General features: G+C 47.7%; 1 protein-coding gene across 1 annotated transcript in view; it reads left to right on the forward strand.

The window, feature by feature from the left end:
• Window positions 1-22,543, forward strand: part of LOC126547419 (uncharacterized) — a 147,976-nt gene that overhangs the window by 114,030 nt on the left and 11,403 nt on the right. The window contains exons 15-19 of the mRNA XM_055063016.2: window positions 1,979-2,125; window positions 4,942-5,169; window positions 9,044-9,241; window positions 9,598-12,016; window positions 14,503-14,637. Coding sequence (XP_054918991.2) covers window positions 1,979-2,125; window positions 4,942-5,169; window positions 9,044-9,241; window positions 9,598-12,016; window positions 14,503-14,637 — 3,127 coding nt within the window. The remainder of the gene's footprint in view (window positions 1-1,978; window positions 2,126-4,941; window positions 5,170-9,043; window positions 9,242-9,597; window positions 12,017-14,502; window positions 14,638-22,543) is intronic.

Consider the following 22,543-nt stretch of genomic DNA (forward strand, 5'->3'; position numbering starts at 1 on the left):
AGACCGATTCCTCCATGGCGTGTGAGCCGTACTCAAGTAAACATCACAATCCCAGGACTTCAGAAAAATGCGGATTTACCGCCATCTGCACTCAAGCAACTTAGTTTGCTCCTCTTGTACAAGAAATACAGCGACTGCAAAAACGTTTACACTGATGGCTCAACTACATCAACCAGTTCCAGTGGCGCTGTAGCTATGCCAACTATGTCAATAACCCAATGGTTCAAGACTTCTCATATCACTACGTCTACAGCTGCAGAGCTCGCGGCTCTCCGTGGTGCGCTTCATGTGATAAATACAGAGTCCTGGAAAATGGACAATCTTCTGCGATTCAACGCCGGCCTTACATTGTGTACAGTCGTTTCTCCAACATGGAATTCACGATCAGCTGACATGCGAAATCATGGAACCTATCCATCACTTGAGAGAAAGACGCCACGATATCTATTTTCAATGGGTACCAGGCCATTGCGGTGTCAATGGAAATGATGACGCAGATAAGGCAGCTCGGACGTCAAACGAAGAAGACCGCTGCGTCCCCATTCCTCTGTAAGGACAGACGCTGCGAGACACCTTCGCATTCTAGCACGCACGCTCTCGTTAACTGAGTGGAATACCGCACACACGAGGTGCACAAGACTGCACAGACTAAACCTTGCGCTGCAACTCGGACCTCCAGCCAGACTCCACCGACGCAAAGCGTTTCTTCTGTGTCGGTTGTGGCTGAGAGTTGCCTTCACTAAAGCTTATTCTGCACTTATTGGAATGGCTGACAGTCCTGCATGTGATGTCTGCGGAGGCGAGGAGAACATTGACCATTTATTGTGCCACTGTCCTCAATTTGAAGCACAAAGACAATCTGTGTCCAACACATTCAGGAAACTAGATGATCGCCCTCTGAGCGAATGGACAATACTAGAACACCGTCCCCACCGATCATCGGCTCAAAAGGCAGTGAAGGCACTTTTGTGCTTTCTGAGAACGTCTGGTTTGTACGAGGACCTTTGACTCTGTAGTACTATATGTTCACGTCTCTATACCCCATCTCTCTCCTTTCTTTCTCTTCCCCTTATCTCTTCCCCCAGCGTAGGGTAGCCAACCGGACTCTTGACTGGTTAACATCCCTGCTTTCCTTATATATATATATATATATATATATATATATATATATATATATATATATATATATATATATCAGATTAGCACTCATTACGCGGATTTGCTCGTTCGTATTAAGAACCTCTCATGCGCCTTCTGCGCATGCTATGAAAACTCGTTAAATTGCTCCATGGCTATATTTTCGCCGTATGCTATAGAGGCACGTAGCGCGCAGTAGCGAAATTAGAAACGGTCGCTTTATTTCTTTCGGAACTTGTGACCGCATTGCAAAGTAATCTCATGCATTGTTAAAGTGGCACGTCCAGTAGTCTACTTCGTGCCTTAGTGACGTGTGCGATCAGGCGGTGCATACCGCGGTGATATAGACAAGGGAATAAAAGAGAAAATACTGGACACAGAGTGGCGCGTCGCTCAGAACAGGATCGGATAGGGCCGTGAACCAGTGAAGTCATCGTTGGTGACTCGTGCTTTGAAAAGTGTTTTATCTGTACACACTTATGGGGGCACCTCCATGGCTACTTTCTGCTTACACGACGTTTTGAAAGCTCGACAAAAGGCGTTTCAAGACTTCTTGTAGCTCATGCGGGCAGTCATACAGCGTCCCATAATTCGCTGCTACAGATTTTTTTAACTAGCGAGAGATAGAAATTACAAGCCTGAGGTTCTTGGGAGAGCACTTCGTCATACCTACGAGGAAGTGACCATACTTGAGGCTTATTTTTATTCAGCGCTGCAACCTTCAACAAAAGCCATAAGCAAACATATGTGATGTTATGACCCGATTACGTCATATTAAAAGTAATGAGCGCAATTGTACGCCATGCGTTCATTCACGTTCTTGACTGTCGCTCCTGCCCAGATCCTCTGTACCTGGACAAAACCGTGACGCTGCTGGCAGACGTCTCCCTGGACTCCTGTATGCCAAACCCTTGCCTTAACGGAGGATCCTGTATCGAAGACGTGACTTCCAAGAAGCGCCTCTGCAGTTGCACTCCGCCGTTCGCAGGTATGTATGAGTGCACGCAAACTTGACACCAGTGTAGGATAATTGGTTGCTAGATACGATATTCATTGCACTAACGAAAACCTGCACAAGAACAACTCAATAGATAGGCTGAGTTTTCTGGGACGCACGCGTTATGGAACTCTTACCAGGAAATAAGCAGGACTGGAAGGAAGAACACTCATTAACATTGCAGCACAGCAAAATGTACAAGTTTGCCAGGTATTGCTCTAGCAGATAAATGTTACACCACATAAAAACATTATGTAAGATCATTGGCGAAATCCGTCAAAACGTAAGGAAGAGCGAGGCGGTGTTCCCTACCGGACTGGTCACACACGGGGATTTATGCATATGCTTTTCAATATAACTGAAAGTGCAGGAACCGAAGAAAAGAATTTACTTCGGACTACGCGAACTTTCTTTGGAGGTTAGAAATGCACGCGAACTGACACCGGTTCCAGTGACCACGACGCAGTGCGCTCTCCATCGGCTTCGTAAATGTGTTAGTTCTTCTCCAATTGTGCACTTCTGTATAAGCTAGTAAGTCGCTTTTGACTGAAGTCGCTTTTGACGCAAACAGACGCTGCGGCTGGGCTGCGGTTGATGTCACGTGATTGTACTTTGCCCCTGTGGGACTCAAATGTCTTCACCATGTGTCGGTTGCGTTCGTTGTCTCCGGACATACGGATGCACCTGCCACCTGGGTTACCACGACGGGAACAGACCATGCTGTACCGTCTGTGGCTAGGTGTTGCCTTTATGAACTCGTATGCTTTCCTCATTGGAATGGCCAACAGCCCCACGTGCGACACATGCAACATCGACGAGACGCTCGCACATATTATCTGTGTCTGCCCGCGATACAGTGCTCAAAGACAAGTGATGTGCAGAGTACTAGACCAGTTAGACAATCGTCCACTATCAGAACTAAAAGCTTTAGGCCAATGCTCCGAAAGAACATCCGCGTTGAAGGCTTTACTCGCGTTATTAAGGTTCCTGCGGTCTACAGGGCTTCACGACAGACTGTAAGAATGCCGCCCCCTACCGCTCTGTAGTGTACGCGCTTTGTTCGTGCTTGTCTCTCTTTCTTTCTATCTCCCCCTTCCACTCTGTTTCTCTTTTTATCCCCCTTAACTCTTCCCCCTGCGCAGGGTAGCCAACCGGAACTACCTCTGGTTAACCTCCCTGCCTTTCTCTGCATTATCTTATCTCTCTCTCTTTGACTGAAGTATACCAGCTGGACTTGGACGTTGGACAAATTGAAGTTTGACATCGTTTCACAGTCACTTCCACCGATAGAGGAACGTAGGAAAGACAGGGAGGGCAACCAAGTCCAGTTACCTATTCCTGTTACCTGTTCTGTTTTAACCACGTGCATGCGTGGTTAGAAAAACTGTGTATAAGGGGAAAAAGTTCAAGAAATTAATGCGCACAGGAGAATGCAGAGCATGTCTTTTTTCGGCCAATCAAGGCTGTTTGCCTTTAAAATCTTTGCAGCGAACGTGTGGCTCTCTGGGCAGATGAAATATGAGACCATGCATTGCGAATATTTCCTCCCGTGAGGGGGCGCGTAGAAACGGCTCAGCCCACTTCTGATAGACAACGCTCTTGCGGCACCTACAAGCAAGAAACACTACATACTTTATAATTTTAATGCTTCACGGCGAGCCGGTCTAGTTGTAATTGATTCATCGTGAAAACTTTGCACTACACAAACAGGGAAAAAGAAAGATACACAAGGACTAGCGCTTTCTAACTGGTTTTATTATTCGGAATGTTGCGGCTCGAGGCGGCGTTTGGGCCAGGAATCCACCATTGCCCATCAACGAGTACGTCCAGTACTAGGAAGGAAAAAGGGTTTATTTTATATCAGTTACACTGACTCCAGATACGGAAGCGCACTCTATGCAGAAGCATATTAAACGTCTGAGTTCACATCTGGACACGTCAGCACCTTCTCACTGCACGAAAGGTGTCCGCTTATAATACCTTCGTCTTCCCTAGTTGACTAGACTAGGGAATCTGATGACTGCATCGCGGCCAATCACAATCGTATAATTGGTCGCAATATCCCACCTATGATATTGCACCGTTCCGCAGAATTTTGTCTCCGATGTTGCTAATATGCCCCCACATATTTAATGCAAGCGCGTAGCAATCTGGGAATCTGAGGTCGAAGCCGTTCCCACAGTAGCATTCGACGTTGGCCCTTTTCATCATTAGTTTAGGTTTTCAGGTGCTGATAGAGGGACGTTTTGTGGACCCGTCAACAGTCGGTGTCAACGCTGAGTTGAATTCTGGATAGGCGGTGATAGACGGGTTAGGTCGCCTCGTGGCAAACGTCTAATTAATGCCCTTGGCGGGGTTTAGACATAACAGGAAACATCAGACGTAAGTACCCTACAGATCTGCGCAAAACATCTCGGGATTCCATATAGGGCCCACATAGCGATCACGTGAACTTTAATGCTGGAACTATCAGCTTAAAAGTATTGCCAAGGTTATTTCTTTCGTGCAGAGCACTAATTCCCACCCGGCTTTCCACATACCGTCAGCACCTAGGCTGCGTTCTGCGCTCAGATGCATGCAGAAGTTGCAGTAAGTGCTGTTTGTTCCGTGCAGTTGCAGCAGGCTGCGGAGGTTACCGCTCTTTCTGTTCGAATTATTGAGAAAACATGTGGCACAGAGAAATAGACAAACCAGAGCATAGGTTTGAGCGCACTTCTGTTATTGTCTTTGTGCCGATACTTTGCTTTACCAACAAAGGGAGCCCGACGACTGAACAAAGACATTCTGCGACCCTCATTCTGTTGCAGCGATGTTCTGCCACGTGCACGTGTGCGACGTGGGCGACGCCTGCAACGGTCGTGGCAATTGCAGCGTGTCATCATCGGGGGCGCTTCAGTGCTCGTGCCAGCAGGGTTTTGAGGGTCCAGACTGCACCCAGACAGTAAACCCGTGCGCGGGACATCCCTGCGGGCCCCAGGGCCGCTGTGTCGCCCTCAATGGATCCTTCGTCTGTCACTGCAACATCTTCTTTGAAGGTACGCTCATTTTTTTAGCATTGTACCTACAGCTGGAGACTGGGTCGCCTCCAGCATGGAGAAATTCTGTAAAAGTTATACTTTTGACGAGACACTGACAGTCTGTGCCAATCTCCCGCATTCCTTGTTCTACACAAAACCCTACTATCTCCTTGCAGCCTAATGGAGTCGTGTACTATAATCTCATAGCTTAACGTTTTGACTTAAGCCAAGAACTTAGCATAAGCTGTATTTGACGCGCGAATACAATGCTGGAAGGCATGCGTTCATTTCAGGGGATTACCTTCGAGACCAGCGGCGCAGAATAATCTTGTCCGGAACGCGATGTCGCCACGTAGCCTGGCCAGCTCAGTGAGGGTCCGTCGGCAATCTTGCGCTCCCTGAAAGTCGTCTCATGCAGAGCCTGAAGGGGTGTGCCCGTGACAACCTACACAGCAACTGTTTCCCAGTTCTCTCAGCGTGCCTCGGTGGACTGTGTATACGTCCATTGCCCGTGGATTCTTCCGTGGCGCACTGGGCTAAGACGGTGCGATTAGTGTGAAGGTGCTGTTGACGCCGGCATCACTGTATTGCTTTAGGTGTAGTGCCTATTTAGACAGTGATGTGGGAATGTAGCTCACGAGATAAAAAGCATTTTTAATTTCCTCAGTTAGCTTTCGGCTGTTGCAGTGCATTGTATATTGACGACCATGTGCCTTGCTCCGCTCTGAGCGGTGGGAGTACAAAGGATGCTTCATACTCGTAGCATGTGGAGTTGTCGATTGAGTTGACCAAACGTTGACCACTTTTACGCATGCTCTTCTGTATTCGCTGTTACTTGTACAGCCTTATGGAGGCTTTATTACACTTATTCAGTCTTCCACGTCTGAACGACACAGTTGTTTTCTTTCACAAATCTCTATGAGGTTGTGCGCCCATCATACTTCGTGTACATATTTATTTCCACATGATAAACTAGCAAAGTGGCGCAAGTAAAATCTTGCAGTCGAAGTGTAATTATTTGTTTTCATTTAAAGCGAGAGACGGGGCTCTCAGTATTCGAAGGCATATATTTTCTGCCGTACAGCGTGCGACCTAGAATAAAATTTGTTGAACCTTAATTGGCATTTTTAATGGTGAACGCTGTTCTACAGATCACAAATGGGTCTTGAATGCCTTCCAGCAATCGGCAAGAAGGTCGGTCATCCCAAAATGTCGACGAGCAGAAAAAAAAAAAAGAAGTAATGCATTTGTCTCGGGGTGTGCGATTGAACTTGAAACTTCTACACAGCGGGCAAGGCGTTCTGCACAACCACTGCACAGCGGAAACTTTTTTTTTTGTGCTGTTGTCATTGTTACTGCCTGTCAGGCATAATATCCTTTTAGAAAGTAAGCGGGCAGGCTACCCGCATGCCATAGGTAGTGCTTACATCAAAGCGCTTAAAGTTCACCAACTCATCAAAACCACACTTAGTTAACACTGGTCTGCTTTTTAAACATTTGCCTCATGTGCTGTACATTATCGTTTTTTCAACTCTACATGTAAATCCGCGTTTCGGACACTTTTTCTAGTTTTCTAAATATGGCAGACTTTCTATATCATGTAGTACACCTCCTTCATTATCATGTGGGAGATACTGGGTACCGTGGGGCGTGATTGGTAGCTCCTTTTTTTAGTGTTCTCCTGAGTCTGTCTCAATGGAACACTAGCAAACATTTTTAACTGCGCGAACTGACGATCACAGAGAGGGCAAACAATGACAGGCGCAGACTCAGGCGCAGACTCAGGCGCAGAAGCCTGCGCCCGTCCTTGTTTGCCCTCCCTGTGATCATTTGTTCGCGCAGTTAAAGAGTGCTCATAATATGCACCAACTTATCCAACAACAAGTTCTTCTAAACTTCAATGGAACATGTCACGACAGTTGCAAAGATATGTTTCACAGTCTCTGGTTTTTTGCGCAGCAAGCTGCGATGAGACGTGCCACTTTGCGCACGCTTTGCGGAGTACTAAAGTCTGGCGTCGCGAGCGCTGGAACGCTATCCGCTACAGTGAAGAGTACTTGTGCGCGCAGACGTATTCATTTGGTGATTTATTAGCAACCTGGGCCGCTATAACGTAAAGCTATCCCAACTTTTTCTATTCCATTTCTGCAATCAGCCCTCCGCGATTGGTCACAAACTTTTTTGGACCACCCCGACTTCACCTGTCTGTGACGCGACGCCACGAAAACCGCGTTAGCTCCCCATCTGATATGGCGTGTACACACTGATTATGCATGTTTGGACCGAACAAAAAAAATTGTTATTTCTGATTCGACGCCTTTTCGCCATTAGACCTCGTCTATTGGTCAAAAGTTCTCGGGCTGCACCCACTTCACCTGCCTGTCACGCGACGTCACAAAACCGCAAAAGCTCCCCGCGTCGAAGTGACGTGTACGCGTTAAAGATGCATTTAATATGCCGAACAAAACTGAATTTTCTTCTGAATAGCCGCAGGCTGCCCCGTTCAGAAAGGAATAAAAGATGGCTGCCGCCGATCGCTCAGGCACTGGCTACACGTACCTGCCGGAGAGCATAGGTTTATTTGCGTACAATAACACTTTTTGCGTGGCCGTGTAACATTTTCGAGCACTTTCGGCACGTTTACGACCTAGCTCTGCCAACTCTTCTTTGCTGAGGATCCGTTTTAGCAGCATTCTTAACCTTCCGTTGCATGCCGCCGCGATTTTCGACCAGCCACCGCAACCTAAGTAAGGGAAAGCGGACCAATCGCACACGCCGGCACCACCCTCTTCATCTGGTTACAGATTTTCAGTGCACTGACTCGGCCCCATCGAATGCCTCTCCACTTGAGCGTGCTCCTCGCCTCTTGTCAGCCAATTAGATGAGACAAGCCGTTCAGTGTAGGCAATGTTATTCGTTTTTAAAGCCCACAAAAGTGACCCCCTATAAATGAGGAGAGCGATTGATTGGTCTGTTCAAATAACCATGCGGGTCGCAGCCCGGTGCTTGCGTCAGCGTTTACGCAAATTTGACGTCAAGAGATTGGAATAAAGACATATTGGAATAGTTTTACGTTATAGGGCCCCTGAAACACTTGTCAGACGAAATGTCAGTGAATGAGTGGTCTCGAAACATTACGGTATAGTGTCGATACATAGTAAATTTCAGAAATGTGTTTTGAAGTGCTTGTGTAAGTTTATTTCTCAGAGAAAACACATGTTCCATGTCGGCTATTGTCATTACATGTCGTTCGCGTTCAGAAGCGAAAACTCTCGTAGTTTTGTTAGTTGATAATTCGATTGCCTATATACGCTATCGAACGAGTTTTCATGCATCAATCGATGGCAGGAACGTTCGAAGAGTCAATAATCGCTAAAGGTTGCCTTTTTTTGTGGAACTTTTCAAGTTACTAGTCGAAACAGCATTATGCATATTTTTTTCAAAGAGCGTCAAACAGGCTTGCACAACATGAAGTAAGCTTGTTATTGTAAATTCTCCGGCGGGTATAGATGCAGGACGAAAAATATGTGGCGTATTTTTGTGTGGGTGAGGTAACCGTGTTCTCAGTAGACTTTCACACCGACTGCGCGCACCGCCAACAATACATTTCATTGCAGGCAATTTTTCTAGCGCCATTACACTGAATAATTTGGGCTTTTCTTGGCAACTGCAATAAAATGTAATGTCGATGTGCTAATTTTAGTAAGTTTGGCGTTACAATGTGCACTAAGAACCTTCCACGCTGCAGCTACCGTACAGACATCCCGCAAAGAAATTTCGAAGTGTTTTCAAGCATACTCATACATAAAACGTGCTAATAATTCGCGTTGACAGTCTGATAATTCGAAGCCGGCATGAACAACGATCGAACCTTCTTTTTTCTTTCTTTCAGGGCTGCGCTGCGAGAAGCAGCTGTTCCGTCTGCCGTACCGTCCTCTCAGTCAGAGGATGCTTGAGGAGCCCTTCTGGTTAGGGCTGATCACCGTCTCAGCTGTGCTTTTGCTCATATTGCTAGTCTACTGCATAAAACGCAAGTTCGCCGACAAGATTGAGAAGTTTCTGGCCGAAGAGATTGAACGCAGCAAAAACAGTTGAGTAGCATCTTCACTGCATTATTTTGCTACGTTGATCCGCTTATTGCAATGGGAACGTTTTCTTTCTTTCTTTTTTTTTCACGTCGAAAATATTTCGCGATTTATAATGCAGCAAGGAAGAAAGTAATTGATCATTCTTCATCGTTTGGTGTAGTGTATATTCGACGCGTGCAATGTGATGTATTTAGTTTGGTGATGCCGCTAGCCAAAATAGTCAAAGCAGTCGCCGACATGGTGTACAATGGCCGTATTCAAAGCCTGCCATTAAGCTCACCGTCCCGGAAGGTCAAACTCTCTTAACAGTCAGGCCAATGACGAAGGGCTTACTCGGGTGCAATGTGGCTGTTCGCAGATCCGTCGCCGCCCGCGACACGTTACAGCCTGAGTTCCACCCAGCCGAGCCTGACGCCCGCTAGTCTGAGCCCGCAGCCATGTCAGCGGTCACTGCTGAGCCGCATTCGGCGGCACAGCATCCGAAGTGCGCAGGGCGGTTCCAGCCCGTCCGACAAGGAGCAGGGGGCCTGCACGTTCAGCTTCGATGAGCTCCTCAAGCGATCGTCGCAGTCCTCCGGCTCTAAGAAGCAGTCAGCCAATTCCAGCGACAGCGACAACCCGATGCCTGGTACCAGCGGTCCGGGCCCGGCTCCTAAGGAGAAGGAGTCCGAGACCTCGCGAATCCTAGCCTCGCTGGTCACTTCGTCGAAATCGCCGGGAAAACGGAGGATGAGTCTAGATGAGTTTATCAAGCTCAGCGAGCGCAAGATACAGAGCATCAAGCGCGAGGAGACCCCTGGGGACATATCGGACGTGTCAGTTGCCAGCGAGGGCAGCATGGAGACTAGTTTTATCCAGAGGACCGCAGAATTTCACTCCATCCGGGAGCAGTCGCAGGAGCAAAATTCTTCTTCGGACAGCATAAGCGCGGGGCCTAAGACCAGTGAGGTGCAGGTCGAGGTGACGCCGATACCCGAGTCTCCTTCGCGATGCTCCACCGGGGCTGAAACCTTGTGTCGCCAGGACGCCGTGGCCAGTGGTGGCTCACGCTCACCGTCGCCGCGCTCTTTTGTCGAGCAACAGTCGTCCTCGTTGGAAGAGAAGGCCAAGGAGACGCCGAGTACGACGACGGCAACAGAGACGGCGATGGTGGCGGAAACGCTGGCAACTCCCAAGGCAGAGCCCGGTTCGCCTAAAGCTGCCGGAGGGGACCCAAAGGGTGCTTTCTTGGACCTGCTTCAGAAAACAATGATGGCCGCCTCACCGGCCGCGTTTCCCAAGTCCCCAACGAAGCAGCAGCAACAACAACAGCAGCAGCAGCAGCAGCAGCAACAGCAGGACTCAACGCAGGTGTCTATGCTGAGCCTACCGAAGGTGGGCAGCGGCTGCAAGCAGAAGGCCGCGGATCTGAGCGTCCCGAGGAAATATTCCGTCGACCTGCCGATGCCCAAGATCCTGATCACAGCCAACATGAGCTCCTGCGAGTCCGAGGAAGCGCCGAGCCCACCCAGAACTCCGAACCCATCCTGCAAGACCATGAACTACCTGAGTCCGCTCACCATCATGTGCTCCTCAGCGGACCGCACCATATCGGAGTCGAACCTCAGCACGTCCGGGTACTCTTCGCTCTCCAGCCCGGGACTGTCCAGGTGCAACTCGAGCAGTCCCATCGCTGACGAGCTGGAGAACCCCGCGCACCAGGGCCGGCGCGCCAGCGTCTCCCCCAAGAGCGGCCATTCGCTATCGCCCAACTACCTGTCATGCGGTGCCAAGGCGTTTCAGTTTCCGGTGGCCCAGGCCTATCCGTACCTCGAGGCACACCGGCCAACGTCTCCACTGCTGCAGAAGCGGAGGTCGTCCATAGGGGGAGCTCTGTGCCCTGCGACGCCGTCCCTCAAGGACCGTGTGACGCTCAAGGGCAAGTACCGCGCCACGCGGCATAACTACCAGACCACCAGCACAGAGGACTCTGTCGATGATGAGGGCATAGGCATCGACATCGCGGAAATTAGGATGAGCAAGTCATGCATCCGGGGCGGAGGCTCCGTGGACATCATCCTCGACACGGGAAAGTTCGACGTCCCCGAGCGAGACGTGTCCAGGGCCACGTCCCCGTTCGCCAAGAGCATCAGCTTCGAGAGCCCGCGCTGCCGTAAGGCGGACAAGCACCGCAAGGGAGAGAAGCACCGCCGTCCCACGCCGGGGAGCTCGCCCGGCATCACGCCCAGCTCCGAGTCGCTGCCCAACGAGCTGCTGGTGGCAGAGGCCAAGCTGTCGCGCAACCCGTCCAAGAGCAGCATGGCTGCTGCCGTGGCGGCCCACTCCACCTCCGACTCGGACGACGGCGAGCAGCGACCGCGGCGGCCCTGCAAGAGCCCCCGGGCCAGCAGCGCGCGGAGTCCCGTGGACGGCCGAGCCGCATCGCCCCTCTTCGTCTGCCAGCGCTCCTCGTCCTCGGACTCGCTTCCGTCCACCAACGAGGATCATATGGGCACCGATTGCTCGTCCACCGATTGCAGCGCCGACCGCGGCGGCCACCCCTTCTCCGAGCTGGCTATCGTCATCGACTCGTCGCACTGCGCGCCTGGTCAAACCATCGAGCTGATTCCGTGCCTGCCCCGCCTGCGCGTGCATCCGCCGCCGCAGCGTCGGGAGGAGGCCACAAACACTCAGCCGCCCTCGGCGCTGCCGTCGCTGCGGCTCATCTCGCCCGAGGGCAGCACCAGCAGGAGCCTGGACGAAACCGCGGAACCACGCTCGCCCAGGCCTCCCAGGAGGTAAGCAGTGTCTTTCGCCACGACGATGCGGCTTTACAGTTCAATGCAACGTGTCCACGTGTCTCAGCTTTATTAGTCATTGAATTTTTTGTAGGCGGAAGCCTCGTTCATAAAGATCAGCCTTTAACATACACACCAACATCTCATCAGATAGTTCGTGTGCGCGCCTGTGTGAAACACCAAAAAAGTTGCAGTTTCGCCTGAAAGGCCGAAACATAGATAGCGAAAGCAATATATTAAACTACACCAAGTAAATTGGCTGTATAAATTGCAGTAAACATTCGATTAGTAATTCAGTTGACAAGCACGGGGTCAAGCGCTCGCAGGCAAACATGAACATATATCAGTCGATGACCGCGAACACTCGTCACAACGCTGGTCTGACAAAGAGTGCGGGCAGTGGGGAGCAAACGCTTCGAGCGCCTCAGAAACTTGAGATTACACGACCTCCAACACAAAGCGAGCGGGAACATAGCATGCGTGAAGCCACCAGCCATCATCGGTTCCCCCACAGCTTTGCGCCCGCCACATATAACTCCAAAATATCGCGCCTGGCCTATGTATGCACTCAGTCGCGCGGAGGGCCATGCGTAACGACGGTCCGACTAGGGGAGGAGACGCGCGCTCACCTGCCCCATCCTCTAGCATGCGTTTTATCACGTGACCTCCAGCAATGGATGCGCATAACGACGGTGCTGATGAGTCCATCATGTTTCTCTATCGTTCTGTTACTGCGCCATACTGTTATACAAAGGACAAAAAATAGAGACTGACATACACTGCGCACACGTGTCAGTCTTTCTTTTTTTTCTTGTATAACAGCATAGCGCAGTAAACAGAGCGATATCTTGTCGACTAGTACCAGTCGAAACCTTATTGATAATCATGCTTCTCGGCTCACCCTCGCATGCTTTTTCTCGCACTCACAGCATACGGCTCATGGGGCGCGATAGGATCTTAGTACGCTTGAACTTTACCCGTAACATCACGGCGACAGTGAAAATTTCCCTGTAGTGTCGCTATAATTGCTATGGCAATGAAACTAAGTATCTTTAAACTGGTCCTACTCCCAAGAATACATCACATGAATGTTAAGATCGACTTGACGGCACGTCTCAAGGGGGTTGTGATTTCGGCGCCCTTCATCTCACTACAGAGCTCCATAACATGTTTTGCACAGCGGAAGGAAGTGAACTTTACCACTTATATAAGTGTCGATGCCCCATTCAAGAGAGCTCCCCGTCGATCTGAACATCCTGTATGCGTGGCCAGGAGCGGCCACAAAATTGATTGAGCAGGAGAACTGCCAAGATATCCTTTTACTTCGCCCTTTGAATCAGTGGGCTGTCGAGGTTGAGTGTCCATCAGTCGAAACGAAAATCTTTACGGCTGTCGCTAAAACCAAAATTTTTAGCAACAGCTGTAAATATGTACATTAATTCCAGTGACGTGGACGCCTACGCGCACTTTCATATAGGTGACTGCATCATGCTCAGAAAAATTTTTAGCTTTTACTAACGCTCGGATTAGGGGCCATCATAAGTCTCTAGCATCGGCAGATGCGTTGCCTGGTCTTATGGATGCGTTTCAATTAGTTTGAAGTTTATTTCAGGCAAACAGAAAAATGTCTGTCTCGCCCGAAAGGCGAAGCATTGATAGTGATATCAAAGTATTAGACAACTACAGTAACTACAAACAACTACAGTAAGGTTCTTAGCTTTATGGACAGTATAAATTGCATTAAACTTTCAATTCTAATTAAATGAACAAACATGGTGTCACGCGCGCACCGGAAAACACGAACAGATATCGACCGATGACTGCGAGCACTCGCTGTCACAACGCTGGCGTGATGAAGAGCGCCGGCAGCGGGGACCGAACGCTTCGTGCTGCTTCACGCCGAAAAGCAGCGCATAAAGCTACCAGCTATGTCCCTTCGCCCTTAAGCTTTTCACCCGCCACAGATTACCTCCAACATATGGCACGCGGGGAGACGTGAGCCCTCCTCTGCGTGCTTGATCACGTGACCTCCAACATTGCGCCCGCCGGTAGAGGGCACGCATCAAGTCACCATCCTTCTCGGCTCACCCTTGCGTGCTTTTCCTCGCACCCACATCATGCGACGTGCGGAGCGCGATCTTATGGCACTCGAACTTTATATGGAAGATCACGGCGACTGTGAAAGTTCACCTTGAGTGTCCATGTAATTTGTATTGCAATAAAGTGTACAGGTGCATAGTAGACCGGTGAAAAGGCAAGAAAGCCAGACAGAACGCCTGCCCCCCAAAATGACACAATGTTCAGCGTTATAATTCCATAAAAAGAGTTAATGGTACACGAAAATGATCTTAGGTCTGTGCATTTGGACCATTTGGGGTGTTACCTTTTTTTCCAGAGTAAACCCATCAATGTTGCACGTAGTGCTAGATCCGACTGCAGCCTACAACATCCTCCTCCTCCTTACCCATTCATATTTTACTTTCCAGATCTTCGCTGAGTCCTTCTGGAAATCAGAGCTCGTTTTCGGCCGGTGAAGGTAGCATTAGGATTCCAACGTCTCCAACACCAACTCATCACCAAATACTAAAGCGGCAAGAGGCGCTCGTGGAAGACGATGGCAGGTGAGTAGATTGAATATTATTTAGAATCGAGTTAGCCTAATCTAGCACCGATTTTAAACCTTCATGAGCGATACGACAAGATGAAAAAAAAGTCGGTGGGTCGCACGCATGTATGAGAATTTGTTATAAGCGAAGCTCTCTTTGTTGTTTACTAAAATGTCCTCACTTTCATTTTCGCTTCTAGTATATAGCCAACAATCCTTGCTCAGTGCACGCACTGGTCTCATTTTGTTTAGTAAACTTCTTTTTCCACACTCGGCTGCTTCTGTTACCATCTTCTGTTGCTTCTAATATAATAGAAGATGCTGGTGCCTATAGGTGGCGCCGGCTACTTCTTGCCGCTAGAGTCACTGGAAAAAATTTCAGAGTACCGCATTCGTTTTCCCCGCGCCGCCGACGCGTTCATTGGCCCAACCGTACCACGTGACTTTGGGGTGCCATATACCTTAAGCGCCGGGCGGGCCGGCTGAGTTAGAGCGCAGGCAGCGCAAGTTCCCTACGTTTTTTTTGTGTGTGTGTGTGTGTTCCGATTGTCGCGCTCGCATTTGACTGCAAGGAAATTATGCCTGGCTGCTGCGCTTTCGGATGCAGCAACCGAGCCGAGTCTGGAAAGACTTTTTTTCTCGATTCCGACCGGGAAAAATGACCGAGAGCGTCGTTCTGCGTGGTTACACAGAATCGGCCGGGAGAACTTCAAGCCTACAAAAAACACCCGCGTGTGCGAGGTATAATTACACCTTGCTTGTGCTTTTCGGCACTGTTTTAGAAGCACGCGGTGTTAGCGATGCTACGAAAATAGGAGTCCGTTGCAGGGATCGTTCGCGTCTTGCACGCTTGACGCGGGTGCACGTGTACGCGTTTGTTGCTCAACACACGCGGTTATTCCGTGCTCGTGGCACGCGAAGGCACACTTGTCGCGCGAGAATTCCGCGTCCTCACGTGCACCAGGTACTCGCATGATTTCTCCGCGCACGGGAGCACGCTCTCGCCTCGAGTCACTCGACCCATATGGCACTTGTTTTTCGCAGATCGTGACGATCGCAGTCAATAAAAACATGGTCAATACGAGGTCCATGATGCTTCCTTTCTTCCACTTATCCTTTGCTCATGTATACATACGCATTTCGAGCTTGAAACCAATGGCCAGGTGATATTCACAACACATGCTTCAAATTTTGAGCTTGAAAGCCGAGCACATGCAATGAACTGAAGTCAGCATACATATTATGTTTTATGTTGAAATGCTATGGTGCATACCCAAATAATGTTGTGCTTGATGCATAACAAGAAATACAAGACAACAGAACACCCAGTAGCTTTAGTTTCACTCTGTCACTATGCATGCTACATAAACCGCTCTAAAAGCGCAAGAATCTTATACACCGCCCATGCAACGTAGAAAGAAAAACGTTCTGCGTCACCAGCGGGCGTTCCTGCTTTTTTTTTTTTTTTTTACACAGGCAGCAAATCTTGGCAGTCTAAGAAAACAGTCATAAATAAGTTGAGAAGAGTAGCCGCTCATGAACGCACTAGACAGCCGCGTTCATAAATCGCAATGTAGCAAACTCTCGCTCATTATCAGTGTACAGAAGTACATATACGTTGCTGTAATCACGCAATTAGCTCATATTGGCCTTCTACAAGATTTAGTGCGCAAAATGGTCATCGAAGTTGGTTTTTACACCTGCTGTGCGCAGATCGTCTTACGATCACGGCCAAACACCGGTGAGCACACGGCAGTCGCAGTGTGTCGTGCGTATACGGCGGACGAAATCGCCCGGCAGAGTCGAGAACGCGCGGTATCCGTTTACAAACTATATTAAATGTATCCGATTAAGCTTGTGAAATTATACAATGAACGTACGTGCCTGTGACACTGTCAGGTGTTAGTTTCGTCCTGCTTGGAAACATTCAATAGAAGCCGACGGCGGTCCACGATGTTCATGCCCAAAAGCACAAGCTTGCTTCATTCCGGCTCGAAGTGACGAAATATTTCCTTCGTAGCTCGCTCCGCGGAAGGGGAAAAAAACGCGTGCTTAAGCTCCCGATAGCAGCGCTAAGCTGCTGCCCACAATCGTAGCTGAGTTCCAGCAGTAAACACGATCGGCGTGCAAAACAACCACCGGCTGCATTACTTCACACAAAATAACATTTTATTTTCGTTCTTAGCAACCATTATCTCCGGGCACAAAGTATTTGTACTTCAGTAAACACTCAACCCGATGTGTCACCGAATATCAAGCTCTTCCAACACGCCGGCCTTCCCGCGACGCAGTCGGCTTGGAAGGTATATGGCGGTGGCCGCTCAGTGTTGCCAGTCAAATCCCGACCTTTGCGGTACTCTGAAATTTTTTCCAGTGACTCTACTTGCCGCTTGTCGCGGCAATGGACAAATTTTCATTTCATTTCATTTATTATACCCCTCAGGGCCAAGGGCATTACAGAGGGGGAGTGGTAAATACAAAAAGGAGACAAAGACAGTTGGTTACATGAGTGTTTAAATGGCACCTGTATATACAATATTAGCTAAGGCTTCACGGAACTGTTCATAATTAATAAGGCCTACAATTTCGGCGGGAAGATGGTTCCAGTCACGCGAGGTTCGCGGCAGGAATGATTGTGAAAAACTTTTAGTGTTGCATGACAAAATACCAACTTTGTACTGATGATCAATGCGACGGGATACATAAATTGGATGGGGGATGAGGTGATCTCGTAGAGTATGGTGATGGTACAACTTGTGGAAGAGGGCAATACGAGACACTTTTCTGCGAGATGCCAGCGATGGGAGGCAAAGATTAGTTTTCATGTTAGTTATACTCGCTGTGCGGTTGTAGTTAGAAAGAATAAAACGTACAGAGTTATTTTGAACCATCTCGAGGTCAGTGATTAGGTTTTCATGAGCAGAGTCCCATACTGGAGTCGCGTATTCGAGTTTGGGTCGTATTAGTGTTTTATATAACAAAGGTTTCAAATTAGTAGGTACGTTGAAAAAGTTGCGACGTAGGCATCCAAGCATGCGATTAGCGTTTTTGATTATGTTTTCAGTATGAAGAGACCAGTTTAGGTTAGAAGTGATGTAAACACCAAGATATTTATATGAAGAAACTGATTCCAACGACATGTTGTTAATGTAGTACGACGGTATTATAGATGTTTTCCTAGAAACACGCATGACTTTGCATTTGTTAATATTGAGCTCCATTAACCATTCGTTGCACCAGTTCCCTATCGTGGTAAGGTCTGACTGAAGTAATTCAATATCGTTAGCATTGGTAACTTCTCTGAAGATGACGCAATCATCAGTGAATAGATGGATATGGGAGTTGATAAGCGAGGGAAGATCATTAATGTAAATTAGGAACAGTAGGGGTCCAAGGACGGAACCCTGTGGAACACCTGAACGGACTTCTGTAAAACCGGAGTTCATGCCGTTAACACAAACAAATTGCGAGCGGTTGAGAAGAAAACATTCAATCCATTTCAAAAGGTTACCGTCTATGTTAAGTTGTTTTAGCTTATGAAGTAATAGTTTGTGACACACCTTGTCGAATGCTTTTGAAAAATCTAAGAATATACAATCAGCTAGTGATGATTTGTCAAGAATATGGTGTAGTGCATGTGTAAATGATATTAATTGGGTTTCACAAGAGTAAGATTTCCGAAAACCGTGCTGTGCTGACGTAAAAAATGAGTTCAATTCAAGGAAATTAACCAGGTTAGTAAAAATAATATGTTCGAGCATTTTACAGCATGTACTGGTGAGAACAGAAGGTCCCCGGACTTATGTGTGTGGACAACATAGTGCTACTAGCAGACAATGCTATAGATTTACAGACACGTGCGAATACCTGTCGCAATGCAGCGACAAATCTAGGCCTTACCTTTAGCACACAGAAATCGGGAATTATGATCTTTAATGAAGAGACGAGTAATTACGCGGTGTCAATTCAACAGCAGGTCATACCCATAGTCAAAATAAATACTTTGGGCTATACATAAAACAAGAGAAAGACTTACTCAAGCACCCACCAAGATAATTTCAAAATAAAGTGGAAGTGGCATGAAGCATAATGAAACATAGAGCACTTTGGGGCAACAATAAATATGGGGCGGGGCCTGGAATTTAGGAAGAAATAATGGCGCCAGCGCTAGCATTCGCAAATGCCATTCTACGCTTTAAAAAATTGGAGGACGCTTAAGAGGAAGCTTTAGCTCGGGCCCAACTCCGACGCGGCCTATTCAAATACATGTAAAACGCAAAAACGTTTTTATGAGATAACCCCTGGACCGATTTTGATGAAATTTATTGCATTTGAAAGAGAAAGTTAAATTCTAGTGACTGTTGGAAGCGGAATTTCGATTTAGGGCTTGAATTTTCTTAAAACGATTTTCAAATATTTGACCGTTTGAAAAAAATAGAAGCACGAAGTTTACAAATTCATAGCTCTGCATCAAAAACTGATATCGCGGTTCTGTAAACGGCATCCATTCGATCATTCAAAGCGGACAAAATCAATGTGTCATTTTGCATCTTACGTGAATTTGTTACGTTGGTTACAACGGTTTTGCAAAAGTTGTATTTCCCTATGATTAAATTTTTTTATTTTCATGTGTCACATATCAATTTTGTCCGCTTTAGATGTACTATTAGATGCAATTCACAGAATTGTATTATCATTTTTAGTTGTTTAGTTACGGAGTTGTAAACTTGATAGTTTCGTTTTTTGAAAATTTTCGATTTTTGCCAATTTTTAATAAAAAATTGACGACCTAACTAAAATATTCGAAACCAACAGTCACTAGATTTTAAGTTTGTCTTTTAAATGCAACAAACATCGTCAAATTTGGTGCAGTGGTTGCCGAGAAAAACGAATTCTCCTTTTACATGTATTTAGATAGGGGCACTCGAGCTAAAGCTTCCTCTTAAGCTTCGCCTTCAAGAGTGAAACGCGACAGCGTTCCCGTCGACCCGCCAAGGGGTGTAAGACAATGCGCTACGGCGCAGCGATCACTTACGAGGCGCCCGGCATCGGACTTTGCACCCACCAATCACGTGGTGAGCGTCGAGCAACGCAGCGTTCGGCGCGGCAACGAAACGTGCGCCTGAGCAAGCGGAACGAACCAAAGAACTCGGTGTCTCGGAGGGGGAAACGATCTACGCCAGCCAAGCGTCGTGATCGGCACGGGCAGAGAGATATATAGATAGTGATGTGAAGAAAGGAAGGACGCTTGATTCTGCAACCCGTGAGAGAGCACGGCGAAGCGTCGTCAGGGGAGAGGGAGTCGGGGCCGCGACGCGCCTCGCACCGGTCCCCGCACAGCCCCAATGTGCGCGTGCAATGCGCGCGTGCAGCCCCAATGTACGGCGCCCCACCTGTCGAAGCAGCGCCGTACATTGAGAGGAGGGGGTCTTCTGTGTTTGCAGCAAGATGGCTCTGCGTGTGCGGAAAGCGCAGAAGAAATGTAGCGGAAACGTACTTCGCTACTCGTGTAACTGCAACTTCTGTAAGTTACATGCTCATAATTACCGATATACACCGCAGTATAACTTTCTACGGCACGTTTCTAAGACAACACCGCATTCACTAGAGGCGCTTTTGTACCGCTTTGAAGCATCGAACTCGTGGCTGAGTGGTAGCGTCTCCGCCTCACACTCCGGAGACCCTGGTTCGATTCCTACGCAGCCCATGTTAGTTGTTTTTATTTATGAATTGCCTGCTGGGATTTATCGCTCACGGACAACGCCGCGGACGCCGACACCGACGAACACCGGCTTTTCTGCGACAGCAGCTCCTTAACGCTATCGCGTTAAAATCGGATATCTTGTCGGGGTTGGAAGTTAACCAAATATCGGTAGGTGTTGGCTTTGGGAGCCCACGGCAAAATCACAAATGAGGCAGTGTAGGGTGACATGGGTTGGGCCTCGTTTGAAGTCTAAGAAGCGTAGAGCAAAATTAGTTTTGAATACTCCGAAAGATGGATCAATATAGGTGGGCGAATAAAGTTCACAAATATCTGAAGCTGAAAAGCGTGGACTCAGAATGGAGGAAGTGGTGAAGAAAGTTGGAAACCAAAGTACAGGGTAACTGAAAGGGCTAATACACAACCAGGAGTCATCAAAAAGAAAGTGAAAGAAGCACAGACAGTGAATTGAATGCAACTAATGGAAACAAAACAGACCATGGAGATTTACAAGAATGAAAAGAGAGAAATTAGAAGAGAAAATCTGTACAATAACACGAATGGAAATGCCTTGCTATATGAGGTTGTAGCTAGTTGCCTAACGGCAAGAACATACCGGAGCAAATATTCGCAACAGCATGAGGCATGTGTGTGCTGCAGCGAAAAATCCGGAGACACTCGACACCTGCTAATGGCATGCGAAGGGATACAGCCAGTGAGACCCGTAGGTAGCGTACACTTTCCAGAAGCGCTGGGATTTAAAGTGGACTGAAGCGTCAACCAGGCAGCAGTCGAGACGAGCAAAAGGCGTTTAGAGTATTGGTGGAAATAAAGCACGGAAGAGATTGATATGACTGGATGCGCCACAGGCATAAGTGGCGGTACAAGGTAGACATAGAAGCTTTGAGGGAGAGAAAAAAGATTAAAAAGATGTATACAGAAATGCTAGAATGAAAAGCTTGTATAGCATACCTGAGTAACTCAAACAGGCCAGGTGACTATTTGCCACCGCCCCGTTACAGAGGAGGTGTCAATAAATCGTCAGGATCATCACCAGGATAGCTTGGCAAAAAAAAAAAATCCGAATAGAATGCACATGTTAGAATCTATGTGAAGCGAAGCTGTAGTGAAGCGGTTAACTACATCTTTTACAAAACGGCGGGGCGTACAAGTGTGTTAACTTTCATCATATGCAGCATGCAACTTCATGCAATATCTATGTTTATCCACCACAAAGATCATAACTTTAATATATCGTGCAGTGTTTGGTCTTAATGCACTACACCGCTCACAAGCCATGCCGAAATGAAAGCGCCAAATCAGGCGGATGCCCCGTGTGAGACCTCTACGCAGCGATGCGACGAGGACGAAGGCGATGTATGACGCTTGTCGAGAAAAGAGTGGGAATGGCCGGTGTATGGCACAGAGAAGTACGACACATATCTAGATGCATTACGGATTCTATACTTCTCGTGTCACAGTGGCACATACCGAATCGATGAATCAATGATAATCAACTAAATCAAGGAATTCACTAAATATAATGCATCATTCCATTAACAGGTCGGGGCGCGTTATAGATACCAGCGAGCCGATATTATCTGTTCAAGTTTCATGTAGGAATGTATGTACTGATTTCTCTCCTTGTTTTTTCTTTTTTTGCAGAGGAGTGCTTTATCGCACTGTTTTGTCGGTCAGCGTACAAGGGTTATATAAGCCGGTTCGCTGTTACTATCATTCGGTAACCTGCCTGTATATATATATATATATATATATATATATATATATATATATATATATATATATATATATAGTCATATCATAAGTATAGCCAACAAACAATGACAACAAGGACGGCGTAGGGGGGAAATTGCTTGAGAGTTCTGAATTTAATTCAAGAAATTGTAAATAAATGGAAATGAAAGTGGATGAAAAAAACAACTGGCCGCAAGTGGGATACAAACTCGCGTCTTCGCATTACGCGTGCGATTCTCTTTTCCACTTGAGCTGCCGCGGCGCCGTTTTCCTGTCCACGTCATTGGGTTTTTTTTCTTTTTTTTTTTTTGCTGCTAGAACTAACCTTGGAAGTGTTAGCCAGTGCCACCACTCACAAGCCTTGGCGGCTGATGTGGAACATCCTTTCTGCCGCAGGCGTCAGGAGTACGCAAAATTTTTGGCTAAAGGCAAGTGGTCAACCCACACATGCTACCTGAAGGCATCA

Source organism: Dermacentor andersoni, chromosome 1 (assembly GCF_023375885.2).
Source record: "Dermacentor andersoni chromosome 1, qqDerAnde1_hic_scaffold, whole genome shotgun sequence".
Lineage (NCBI taxonomy): Eukaryota > Metazoa > Arthropoda > Arachnida > Ixodida > Ixodidae > Dermacentor > Dermacentor andersoni.